This window comes from Podospora anserina, chromosome 1 (assembly GCF_000226545.1).
Source record: "Podospora anserina S mat+ genomic DNA chromosome 1, supercontig 1".
Classification (NCBI taxonomy): domain Eukaryota; kingdom Fungi; phylum Ascomycota; class Sordariomycetes; order Sordariales; family Podosporaceae; genus Podospora; species Podospora anserina.
This window is the reverse complement of record NW_001914859.1, coordinates 250,938-263,650: the sequence shown is the minus strand read 5'-3', so window position 1 is coordinate 263,650 and position 12,713 is coordinate 250,938. Positions and strand designations below refer to the sequence as shown.

At 56.0% G+C, this 12,713-nt stretch overlaps 3 protein-coding genes across 3 annotated transcripts; 2 read left to right on the top strand and 1 right to left on the bottom strand.

Moving 5' to 3' along the window:
• Positions 1-360: 360 nt before the first annotated feature.
• PODANS_1_210 (uncharacterized protein) lies at positions 361-4,497 on the bottom strand (the record flags this gene model as incomplete). The annotated part of the gene is made up of 1 exon (XM_001912221.1): positions 361-4,497. The coding sequence occupies one exon, from the start codon at positions 4,495-4,497 to the stop codon at positions 361-363; it is 4,137 nt and encodes a 1,378-aa protein (XP_001912256.1).
• An 827-nt stretch (positions 4,498-5,324) lies between these two features.
• PODANS_1_220 (uncharacterized protein) lies at positions 5,325-7,282 on the top strand (the record flags this gene model as incomplete). Its single annotated transcript, XM_001912220.1, has 2 exons — positions 5,325-7,064; positions 7,169-7,282. 2 exons carry the CDS (start codon positions 5,325-5,327, stop codon positions 7,280-7,282), a joined length of 1,854 nt encoding a protein of 617 aa, XP_001912255.1.
• A 2,376-nt stretch (positions 7,283-9,658) lies between these two features.
• Positions 9,659-11,887, top strand: PODANS_1_230 (uncharacterized protein; the record flags this gene model as incomplete). Its single annotated transcript, XM_001912219.1, has 2 exons — positions 9,659-10,900; positions 10,964-11,887. The coding sequence occupies 2 exons, from the start codon at positions 9,659-9,661 to the stop codon at positions 11,885-11,887; spliced, it is 2,166 nt and encodes a 721-aa protein (XP_001912254.1).
• Between the last annotated feature and the right edge of the window lie 826 nt (positions 11,888-12,713).

Sequence of the window (12,713 nt, the reverse complement as noted above, 5' to 3'; positions counted from 1 at the left end):
CAAACCCCCCCATTCTGCTGCAAAATGTGCCGATCGTGCATGTCAAGGCGAGGTCTGTCGTCATGGGTATTGGCTTGGCACGGAAGCTTCAAGTCACAAGAGGGTGTGCTGCCAGGTAACCCGGAAGGAAGAGCCGAAGCAAAGAAGCCAACCTGCAGCTGTGATTTGATGGTTGATGGTATCTTACAGGTCGCCTATATACAGTACAGTACATACAAAAGTTCTTCTGACGACAAAAGCCACACTCTGTTATCTCCCCTGATGGAAATCTCAAAGTGACACAACCCCTCCTAATCCTCCCAAAACCACCAATCAAGTCACAAGCCACGCAAATAACTCCTGATATCATCCTGATAATCATCAATGCTTGGTATCCTCCTGCGCAACAAACTTGACGCTCTTCCTCCGCTCCCTGCCATCCCCACCACCGTGACCGCCACTCGCCCTATCAGCAGCAGCCATCATTGCCGACCTGCTGCCCGGGCTCGAGCTCAAGATGCTGGCTCCTGGCGTGCTGTGTCTTGTGCTGCTGCTGCCGCCATGAGAATGAGAAGAGATGCCCATGCTGGCCAGAGACTCCCTAACGCTCTCTACCGCCCTGCTTTGGGGTACGCTGTGCTCATCATTCGAAATATTGACCCCGTGGGAAGGATAGTGAGGGTACTGGTGGTGCTGGTCATCCAAGATCTTGCCGCTTCCCGTGGTGCGGTACTGGTGAGGTGGGTGAGGATGATGGTGGCCTTGGAGACCGCCCACTATGCTCTCCGTGTCTGCAGACGCCTTCATGCTGGTTGCATTGCGCGTTGCCTCCCTCGCTGCCGCCCGACCAACCTCTTCTGTCCTGGCCGCAGCTGTCTCGAGCCTTCCCTTTCCGGGCAGACATGTGTGTCCACACCCATCCATGGGACAATAACCATCACTCTGGAACCCGGCAAGAATATCCGGGTCGGTGGAACTGCATTCGTTCTCAAACCCTTCATGCCAAAGCTGGAGGCAGCTAGAATGTCCACCGTGACCGCAGCCAGGACAAATCCACCAGGTAGCCAACACCGGCTCCTCCTCATCACCTTCCTTCATATTGCCCCGCGAGCCGGGCGTGGGAGCGATATCACGCTGTTGACAGACAGCACAAGGGGCCATGCTGGCCTTACAACGTTCACACATCCAGATGGTCTCATTTGACCCCTCGGATCGGTCAATCTCTCTCGGCTTCCGGCAGCTGGAACAAAGGAGGCCAACCTGGACACCTCGTTGAGCCGGGCTAATGACATTCGGGTGGTTCTCGCCCCAGTTGGACAGCACCCCTCCAGGCCATCCCTTCATACACATTTTGCGCATGAGAGCCGCCTCGGTAAAAGCCTGGAGCTTCATCAGACGCTGGTGGTGTTGCTTGAGGATAGCTGCCGCTTGAAAAGAGTCAAGGACATCAGGCGCAAGTAGGGGCTTGAACAACAGGATGATGGCGGCCGCGTCACGGGCTGTCTTGCGAACTTCGTAGGCCAGCGTGGCTGCAATCTGCTGCTCGGGTTGGATTAGGGTTTCACCAGTCCCAAATGATCCATTTGAGGACCAGAGCAAGTGCGGGTAGCTTGGGTCGCCGGGCCAGTGGAGGTAATCCGTCTCTACAATATGGGGGGACAAATCATCTTCGGGGGACCAGTCAGCCTCGACAGACAGCAGCCCCTGTGGCTGCCCAGGAGACTCAATACCGCTCTGTCGGACTGGAGAGTCCATGCCAAAGCCGCTATCCGTTGTCTGTGACGGGAAGCGCGACTCGAAGCTGTCGGTGGTGGTCTGGGTGATGGCGTGGTGCTCATCGGTAAAGGCAGTGTACGATGTCATGTCAGTCTCGGTACGCTGAAGCAATTGCCGCTCTAGATGACGGCCAGGCGAGCTTCCGGCAGCGATCTGTTTGCCACGGATGCGGCTTTCGTATTCGCCGTCTTCGCTTCCGCTTCCGCTGGCACTTGGCTGGTCGCGCCGAATGGCGGCCACAATGGCCTCCCTCATGACCTGCGACGGAGTGTCGCTGTCCGAGGTCCGGACAACGCCAGTCGCCTCCCTGCTTTCGTCCGAGACGGAAAAGAGTCGGGTGAAACTATCATCCGAATCATGTCGCAAAACGGGCGGCTTTCGAACACGGCTGGGCGAGCCGGGCTCTCGAAAGTCTATGACTTTGGTCAGCTTGGGTCTCGTGGGCACGTCAATGGCCTTACTGAGGGCCTCGGCGTCATAAAAGTCGTAGCCCTCGGTGCTGGCATTGGTGGCCTCACTGTCATGACTGGTGACCGACAGGGGCACTGAATCTAGTCGGGACCTGGGCTCGAGGGTGCGAGAATGGGCCGCCGGAGGCAGCGTGAAGCTCTCTGGTTCGATGATGGGTGTGAGCTTCTTGCGCCCATTGTCATCAATCTGGATAACTTGTGTATCGGGAACCGGGCGAGCCAGCGGGGTAGGTTGATTGGAGGTGCTTTCGAGCTCTTCAGATAAAAGTGATCGTGGATGAAGGACCCGGTCGAAACTTGCCAGAGAGGCCATCTTCCGTGCGCTTGCTTCCCCGCCGATCCCAAAGCTGGGTGGTTCGGCACGGAGCTGGCCCAGTGACCGATGTCTAGCCGCATCTTTCTTTTTGATGGTTGAGTTTTGGTACTTGTCCATCCGAAACTCGAGGTGGTACTGTGCGCGACGCTCGAGGAGAAGCTTGATCAGGAAGAGGAGGTTCATCCAGGTGTGTGACAGTCTTGAAAGCCTAACTCTTGCAGCAGCTTTGGCAAAGTGGTCCAAGATGGTCGTCATCCGCTCTGGCAAAGGCGGCCCACCGGGTTTGTAAGGTAGCTCTAGATGGATGGCCTGGAGGTAGTTGAGGCTGAGATAGACATCTACCTCAGCATTGGTAGGGCCCAGATATGTGCCGATGGCCATGGCTTGATTTGGCTGGTATGTACCCGTCACTTTGATCGTGTCTTCCAGTGACAGTGTCTCGCCCATGGCAGGCCCAACAGGTGGTGTGGTGCTGAGGGTATTCGCAGATCGCATGCTCGCTCTGCGTTTGCGGCTGCCGTTGCCTGGCTGCCTGGGGCCCAAGAAGCTGCCAACAGCGTCATCCTCGGAATCACTGCGACTGACGCTGAATCTTGGAGTAGTGGGGCTCGAGCTGTAAGATGGTGTTCCGTGAGTGGAAGCATTGTCATGGTGAACAATGTTGGGTCGGGGGCGGGTGGGCATAGGTCGCTCGTCCAAGCACATGGCGACCTCGCCTTGTGAGGAAAAGGCAAAGGCCGACATTGTTTGGCGGTCCATGACCTTGGGCGCAAAGGAGACGTCACACTGGTGGAAGCCGTCACGGCCAGCGGTCCAGAGGAGGTATTGGTCGTGCCAGAGAATGGAGTTGGGTGCGTAGTCGAACCTCTGGATTTCTTTGTAGGGCATGGTAGGGCGAGCGAGGTCCCAGATGTGAACTGAATTCATGCCAAACCGCTTCATGCCGCTTTCATCGTAGGACACTGCGAGCTGCGAGGCCCGCTTGCCCTGTGCTGTTGCTGACCATTGGCCAGGCCGCCATGCCAGTGAGCCAACGGGGGCAGGTGTTGATATAACATACTTTGGCTTCTGTCTCTTATCCGTCTTGGACATGTCCCAGATGTTGCACTTGCTGTCCAGCCCAGCACTGACAAGATGGGTGCCATCCTGGTGCCATGCAATCGAAGTACAGGCCTTTTCGTGGGCATTGATCCTCAGAATAGGGGAGCTTGGTTTCCGCATGTCCCACTTCAGCACCATCCCTTGCTCTGTCCCGCAGGCAAATAGGAAGCCGTCCTTGGGCGACCACTGGACATGCCTGACACCATCCGCGTGTGACTTGAAGGACTGGAGAGCACGGTATGTTGGCCACGTCCTGGTGTTAACAGGCGTGCGCACATCGAAGCACCGCAACAGACCGTCCTGACTTCCAGACAAGAGCCATGAAGAGTGATGGGGATTCAAGTCGAGAGAGTTGACCTGGCGAGAGTCCTCCCGCATCTGGATGAATTCAAGAGGCGCGCCGACCCTAGTAGCCTTGGCCCGGTTCACATCGTACTGAAAGATGATGCCGCTGGTGCAGGCCGTGAAGAGGACCTCCCTGTTGATAACACTCCCCCACTTAACATCCTGGATAGACAACTGGTCGGCCACGGCACCAGTAGGGACATTGTTACGGTGCGCAGGCTGCGAGGTCAGGATTGCGCGCAAGTCGACTTCCTCTTGTACCCGAAGTCCACCGTCGAGCTTGATCAGCTTCAGCACATGGTGGCTGGCCAGGACAGCGCTTCTCCCGTCAGGCGACTGGTCCAGGCAGGACAGGGGTGCACCCGTGTTGTAGCTGACATTTTGGGGGGCGATTGGTCGGTAGTTATTGGAGGGAGAGCTGGTGACAGTCGCCGAGGCCGTGGACTCGCGCGAGTCTGTCGCATGTTTGCTGAGTAGCTTGCGCATGATTTTGCCCTGGTTGTGGTACATGGCAATGGGGGGCTTTTCCTCGATTCACGGTGGCATGGTTATGGGATCACGGGAGATGTATATGTTCTCGAGTATAGAATCGCATTCGAGGGAGGACAGGGCAGTTCAGGTAGCTAACGTAGCTACGGTAGGTGGGTAGGGAGGTATTCGGGATAGGCACTGGTGGAGAGCTGATAAGACGCGCTAGATATCGATAACAACGGTATGGAAGATGCTGTGTGCTGTGCCTGAGCCCGGCGTTGGCGCGTCCAGTTTCGTTGGTGATGCCCCCGTTCCGTCTGAGAGGTGTTGCTTGCGACAGCTTCAACTGTGACTGCTGCAGATGGAACGCAGCACAAAGGCACAATTGACAACGAGGGACGCCGGCAAAGCTCCGGCATCTGCTGTCAAATTACCCACCCCCCCACGGCAGCTATGCCCCAGCACAACAGCAGCTGAGACAGCTGAACAGCAGCAACAGGGCAGGGCTTATCGATAACACCTACCTGGACTACAGGGCTCCAGGGCAAGGCGAGCTGACGATAGTGTCTTGGCAGCCAGTCTGCAAGCAAGGTTTCACTTGTCGCAGTGCCGCAAGCCAGCTGCAGCCTCCTCCTGACTTCCAACTTTCCCATCCATCCATCTCTGCCCTTTTTCTTTTCAACAGCGCCCGGCTCAGGTCGGCGATCCCCAGAACCCAAGACTGTGTGTAGCACGACGACATTCCATTCATTTTCCACTGGTATCACAGCAGCTACCGGCGGCCAGGGACCATACAAGCACGTTATTTGACAAAAAAAGAAACATCGACAACCTGCACCACCACACACCGCGGCGGCCCGACAAACATGGATCCCGGGAGACAAGCAATGATCAACGGCTGGAAGTCGCCACTTCAGGGCGACAGGGACGCCAGAGACCGAAGAGTAGCGGGAGGAGGAAGAGACGGGGACAGAGAGAGGGACAGAGACATCACGGGTCCTCGATTCGACTCGTCCAACCGTATTTCCAAAACACACCGCCCGCCGCCTTCCAAGAGCACCGGGGCAAACAGTGCTGCTGCTGCTGCTGCTGCTTCTGGACGGTACCTGACCCAAGACCAGCAGTCCGAGCAGTTCGTAGCAGACGAGGACAAGTTCGTCCTCAGCCAGGCAAAGAAGAAGGCCGACATCCGCGTCCGGGAGCACCGAGCCAAACCCATCGACCATCTCGCCTTCAACCTCCGCTTCATCGACACGGACCGCGATATCTTTGACGACCATGATGCCGATGCCGAAATCAGCATTCTCGGTCCCGAAGCCGTCCTCGAAAGTCTTGGTGAGGCGCAGCTCAGGGAGCTCGACGAAGACATCAGGTCCTACCACACTCTCGAGTGCAACAAGAAGAACAAGGAATACTGGACAGCGCTGCTCGCCCTGTGCGCCGACCGCCGTCAGAAACTGAAGCCACAGGGTCCCGAGGGAAGAGCTGTGACCTCGGTGGCGTCGGATGTGGACCGAATCCTAGGTCCCAAGCCGCTGGCCCAGCTGGAGGCGCTCGAGAAGCAGATCAGGGCCAAGCTGCAGTCCAACGAGCCCATCGACACGGACTATTGGGAACAGCTCCTCAAGAGTCTCTTGGTTTACAAGGCCAAGGCTACTCTCAAGAGCATATGCGAAGAAATCAAGGCGGCCCGGGTCGGCTTGCTCAAGACCCGTGACCTGGAAAAGGCCAGGGAATTAGAGGCTTCCGATGGCTACGCCGGGGCGGCGCCGGCGTTGGGATCGGCCGGTTCTTCCTCTAAGCCGGCATCCAGACCATCGGCAGCTGTGATGGCCAGTGCCAGTGCCAGTGCCAGTGCCAGCGCCAGTGCCGGTTCATCCAGTGCTCCACCCCCGGGAACTGCTCGCTTCGCTGTTGTCGGCACCGAAGACTTCTCTCAGGCGACCAAGGCCTTGTATGACCGCGAGGTTGCAAAGGGGATCAGCGAGGGCGAGGAGATCTTCACGGCAGAGGAAGAGGTGCCAGGAATCTCGAAGCCTCTCTGGGCGGACAAGTATCGGCCGCGAAAGCCGCGCTACTTCAACCGCGTGCAGATGGGATACGAGTGGAACAAGTACAACCAGACACACTACGACCACGACCACCCCCCTCCCAAGGTGGTTCAGGGCTACAAGTTCAACATCTTCTACCCCGACCTCATCGACAAGACCAAAGCACCGACATTCAAGATCATCCGGGAACACGGCCGTAGAAAGGGAGAGTCTCTAGCCCCCGCAGGGTCCGAAGACACCTGTCTCATTCGTTTCATCGCCGGCCCGCCCTACGAGGATATCGCCTTCCGCATCGTCGACCGCGAATGGGACTACAGCGCCAAGAAGGAGCGTGGCTTCAAGAGCAGCTTTGACAAGGTATGTACATATGTCTGTGACCTGTGCAACACATTATGGCGCTGCTTGGCAGGGGAACGCTATGCTGTGCCGCTTGTGGTGGTGGTGTGGTGTAAGGCGCGACCCAGGTCTCGACGGCCCAACTGGGTAATCATCTGCCTAGGAAGGCAAATGTGCGCCGCGCAACAGCAGTTGACGTTAGACACGCCCTCGGTCATAGTCAGCCTCCCCTAGCCAATTCGCCCAGGCTTCATTTTGATCTCCCTTATGCGTCCTCCTCTGTGTTACGAGCGCGATGCTGACATCTCTGGTTTGTTGACAAGGGCATTCTTCAGCTCCACTTTCAGTTCAAGAAGGTATGTCAGAAGGAACCGCTATTGTGCGCTCACATTGTTTGGTCAACTAACGTTCCACCAAAGATTTATTATAGGAAATAGTGTACGCCAAATCTCTGGTCATCCCTCACCTGCCGCCGCATCGTGGAGATTATCGACAATACCTACCTAGCATCATCATAGCCCGTAAGAGGAAGGGTGGCCAGGGCGATGGGCGACATCGGCCCGTAAAGGGGACCCCTTTTCCCCGGCGCCGTGGGGTCGGCCACCACAGAGAGACAGACAGACATGTAAGATCCACCGCCGATGTTGCAGCACAAGACCGGAAATCCGGCCAATTTCAGAGCAAGTTGTTGTTGTCCGCAGTCACGAGAAAAGAAGTCAGCAAAATCTCAAACGTCAGCACTCTTCAACCTCCCCTGACTCTTTCTTGTGACACCACCACCTGGCCAGGTCATCATATCCATTATCTCCGCCGACATGGGGCCTGCCCCGTCACGTCTGAGGATGCCGCCTCCCGAATCCGGAGCGTGGAACATGATCGCGCCACTCATTTGTTCGCTTGAGCAGATCGCCTTTCGGAAAACCCTCGCCTGCGCTACCGAGACTTGACCGTGACTGCGTCTTGGCAGGCCTTTCTCTGCGCCTGGGATAGATGGGCCTTTGGGGCCTTTCGCACGTGTACGTGGAGACGGGCGTCAGAGATGGACAGCACCGGAGGAGACCGACAGATGGCCCCGGGACGCTTGGGACGCTGAGGACGTTATGGACCCCCGGGAAAGGTCCTTGTTGACTCCGTGGGGAGACGGCTTCTCGCGCCCTGGCTCAGCGGCTGGCTGCCAGGACTGACAAGCATCAACAAGGCAGCGCAAATGAACCTGCATCTCTTTCTCCAAAGCTTCTAGAAGACTGAAACGCGCTTTGCATAACCACAAATTGTTGCCAGGTCCCATGGTCGTCCATCGCCGTCCATCGCACGGTGCAGAATGCCTCCTGTTGAGGCAGTGGCCGGGTTTGTCATTGGACATGCTCAACCAATTGGCCCAAAGCCGTTTTGAGCCAGCATCGTTGATTGGTCCCCCCCATGGCGAGAGGGCCGGTGACCTCTGCACCCTTCCGCAAGGCCTTGTCCTTTTTTCTTTTTTTTTCTCATGTTCCCGCCATTTCCACTGCTCTTGTCCGTCAAGTGGTAGGAGGGACCGTGGGGCAGACTGGCGGAATGGAACGGCTTTTCGGTCTGAGTTTGGCATGGCTCACTCCCCAGTCGTCGTCGTCGTCCATAACCAGCGGGGAAAACCAGAACGGCATCCGGATCATGCACGAACGACTATCGACCTCGACAAGCTGCAGCAAGGGAACAAAAGAAAAGACAATAAGTTTGTGTGAGCTTTTCTTCTTTGCCGCCTGTCGCCTGTCACCCGTCACCCGTCACCGCCCTTGAGTCTCGCCTGTCTTGTGTCTACGCAGTTACGGCTTCCTGCTTTTTTCGGTGGGCCAGGGCCGGCCGTGTCGATCCCCTGTCGGATATCTGTCACTTTTCTGGCTGCCGTTTTTTTGGACTCCAATGCAGACATAGGCCATGAGGCTACTGGCCCAGGCCTCCTGGAGCAACGCCTCTCGCTCTCTCTCTCTCTCTCCCTCTCTCCCCACGGCAACACTTGTGCCTGGTGTTCGTATTGTACGGGTACGATATAGCTTTGGAATTCTACTAGACAGCCACACTTCTGCTCGTTTGCATCGTGCTCCTCTTTTTAGCATACAACTTACCCACACACCTGCAGCCTCAGGGCACACACAAGCAACCCTCTACGTTACACTCACTCCTCCCTCCCCCCCCACCCACCCACACCTTTTTCCCCGAAGTACACTCGCAGTCTGATGGTACTTACCTAGCCGCATACTACACACATACCATTTCCCCCTTCACCCCACGTACAGCACCTGGGTACACACACACCCCGTCTGCTCAGAGGATGCTGATGTATAGGGCCTAGTCTACCAAACAATGTGTGCTGGCAGGGGGCCCCTACCTTGCACCCGCTTCCTGGTCACTTGCTAGTAGTCAAGTCATTGTCCCCTTCTACCTCCACCCCTCCCCCTCCTTTTCTTTCTGACTATTATATCTTTGCCCGTCTTGGTCTTCTAGATCTTGACTCCACTGTCCGGGATACTGTCTCTGCGAGGTACCAAGATACATTCTTCAAGTGAGAGAGAGACAGTGGTCCTCTGCTCTGGGTCTCAACCGTCCACGGTCACATAATACCCGGGGTCACCTCCGGCTGATCGCGGACCAACTGCTCGACCTTGCTCTCTTTCTCAAACACCAGACTGATCTTCACTCATCTGTCCGTCTCTCGCCATTCCTCGCGCTTGTCCATTCCAGCCCTACGAATCCTTTGCCATATCAAACTCGTTTATTGTCCCCCCTTCCCCCACAACCGTCTTCCTCGACCTCTTTTTTTCTTCCTCCGAACTCACATGACACTGTACGCACCATTTCGAACCGGAGACGTAGAGTCTTCCTTGTCGAACATTCCAACACCGCCAGAACTGCCGGTGATGGATCCAGAGCTGTACCACAACAACAACAACAACACGCCTTCTTCTTCCTTTACAGTAACGTCGTCTATTGCCAGCGTGAAGAGAGACCCATCGATATCGCAGTCGCCTCCTCACATGTCGCCCCTGACGAGTGTCGAAGCCATGTACACGGCATCGCCGCAGCTAGTAACACGGACGAACTCTACGACCCCTGATCCAGCCCACGCTGATGGGCAGCTGGTTATGGGAATGGGGATCCGTGATGGCGAGTGCCAGAGGGCTTTCATGCCCTCTTCAGTTCCTCGCCAAGGAGCTTCTTCGTCCATGTGGAGCGCCTGTATGAGAGGGTCACAAACTGGAAGCGACGATTTCGACAACTACGCTCTGCACAGCTCTCGGCCTGGTCAGGTAGCTGACGGACTCCCTCCTCCATCTTCGCGTAGCTGGACGCCTCCAGAACACATTCGCTCGGTATCGTGGGATCACTATCCGAGACAGCAACTAGTTCCTTCTTATCCACAAGGCCCAGAGCTGACTTCTTTCCCGGCTGATGGGCTTCCTTACAACCTTCCCCTGCAGAGTTATGACGGGGCAGAAGGCAGCTTTCTGCAGCGAAGCCAGACAGAACCGTGCCCAAGGCAGTATCAGAACGAAGTATCGACACCAGAAAGCCTTCGCGCGCTATCCCCCTGCAGCACTACTCTGTGTCTAAAGGCAGATTACGACGAGGGTTTGCCAAGTCCAACACCCGCCGCGCAGCAACAGCCATTACCGGGCACGATGGAGGACTTGATGGGTGGTGGTGGTGGACCTCACACGCCGCCCCCGATCGGAACGGGTAACGGGAGTCAAATCGACAGCAGCGCGCCGAGCCCAACATCAGCAGCAGCAGCAGTAGCAGCAGCAGCAGCAGCAGCAGCAGCAGTGGTAATTCCTGGCGGCGGGGGTGGCGCATCCGACTCGGGCTTGACGGGCAACAACACTAGCAACAGCAGCAGCAACAACAACAAAAACGAAGAGCCCTACGCAAAGCTCATTTACCGCGCCTTTATGAGCAAGCCGAACCACGCCATGACCCTGCAGGAGATCTACCAGTGGTTCCGGGACAACACGGACAAGGGCAAGGATGATACCAAGGGGTGGCAGAACAGTATCCGGCACAATCTGAGCATGAACATGGTATGTTGGCTTCCTCTTTGGGACATCTGCAGGTTAGGTAGCAGCTAACAGTTGTCTTGGCAGGCTTTTACCAAACGTGAGAGAAAATGTAGCACCGCCAGCCAGAGCGATCCCTCGACAGCAGACGACAAGCAGCCAGAAGAAGAGACCAAACCGGTTGTTTTGTCTTCGTCTTCTTCTCCTGCTACTGCTGCTACTTCAGCCGACCAAAAGAAATCTACCGAGTGGTACCTTGAGCCCTGGGCCATTCACGAGGGTGTCCAATCCACCACCCGCTACCGCAAGGGGAACCAGTCCCGACGCAGCGGTGCCCTGTCTTCATCTTCCCTTCGGTATGATGACTTTTCCCGGCGGTCGTCATCTGGTAGTCATCGGGGCAGTAACAAACCCGGAGTCTACAACGGCAGAATCCGCACCGCGTCGTCGTCGTCGTTGTCGTCTGCTTCCCGACATGCCCAGACCAACATGAGGAACCACGCTCAAAACATTGCGCATGCCATGGCCCAGGCGCAGGTGGCGGCCATGGCGGTGGGGTACTACCCCCCTCCTCCTCCGCAGACATCACCCTACGCTGGGAGCCACTTGGGGTTTTATCCTGCTGGGCCGTTGGTGCAGGTGGACATGCCCGCGATGGGGGTGGATCAGCAGCAACAGTTGGATTATCACCACCAAGCTCATCAGGACGGGTACTACCTTCACTCTCAGCGGTCTGCTGCTTCTACTCGGGCGCCGTCAGACGAGCCGGTGACACCCGAGCCGGTGAATGTCGGGTTGGCGTACGGGCAGGGGACCGCACCGGATGGGTTGTTGCTTCCCGATTTGAGGACCACGAGCGCGAGTAATGGGGATTATCACGGGGGTTTAATGCAGCATCATCATGTTTATGACACTCATCATCACAATGGGTGGGGGGGAGCGAGCACGGCGATTATGGATGATGGGGAACAACATCATCATATGGGGGTGGTTGGGTATCATCAGTATTAAGTTTTTTTTTTTCTGTCGTTTCTTTTGTTGCTGTACATACATACATGGCGATAAAAAGTTGGAGTGGAAATGGGGTTTTTTGGTTGATCAGCAAGGAAGGGTTGATTGTGTTTTAAGCATAGGTTAATTTTGGGGGGCGGATAGCATGGATTTTTGTACCATTATTATACCTTATCATGGTGGGCAGAGGAAAAGAGAGGGTTGAGATGTGTTGTTATTTTTGCTTCTTGTTTCTGGCGTGGCGTTTGAAATGAGTCTCTGTAGAAATAAACGTCATTGACGAGTGGGTGTCAAAGTCAGTCAGATGGGTCCAAAAAAGCAAGTGACCAAAAAACAGCTGTGCTTATGCTACTTCAAAACAGCCATACTGTCACTCGCCACTTTTGACATCTGCTGAATGGGATTCAGACAGTACACTCCTCAGTGCTTCGGAGTACTCGCTGAATTTTCGTTGATTTGTTTGGGCCAGAAATAGGTGGTTATCGCGCCGTCAAGCGAGCAGAGTCGGTGTTGGATTTGCACACTGCTTTTTTTCTTTCGACCCACGTGTCAGTTGACTTGTTGGGCTGAAAGTGCGTGTGAGGTGGGATTGTCAAAATCGTGGGGATGGATGGCATGGGATGATCGTCGACGCTCGCTGTCAGAACCTGGTCCTGGGAGGTGCAGGTGTCACTTTGTCACTTTCCTTTTGCAGGGACAAAATCCACAGGGGGATTGGTCTGGGAGGGGTTAATTAGGAATTTGTGGTTGCAGGAGATCTTTTGGAGACTTTGACCAGGGCACGTTTTGGGGTGGAGGAGTGGAGGAGGGGGTTCATGTCTTCTTT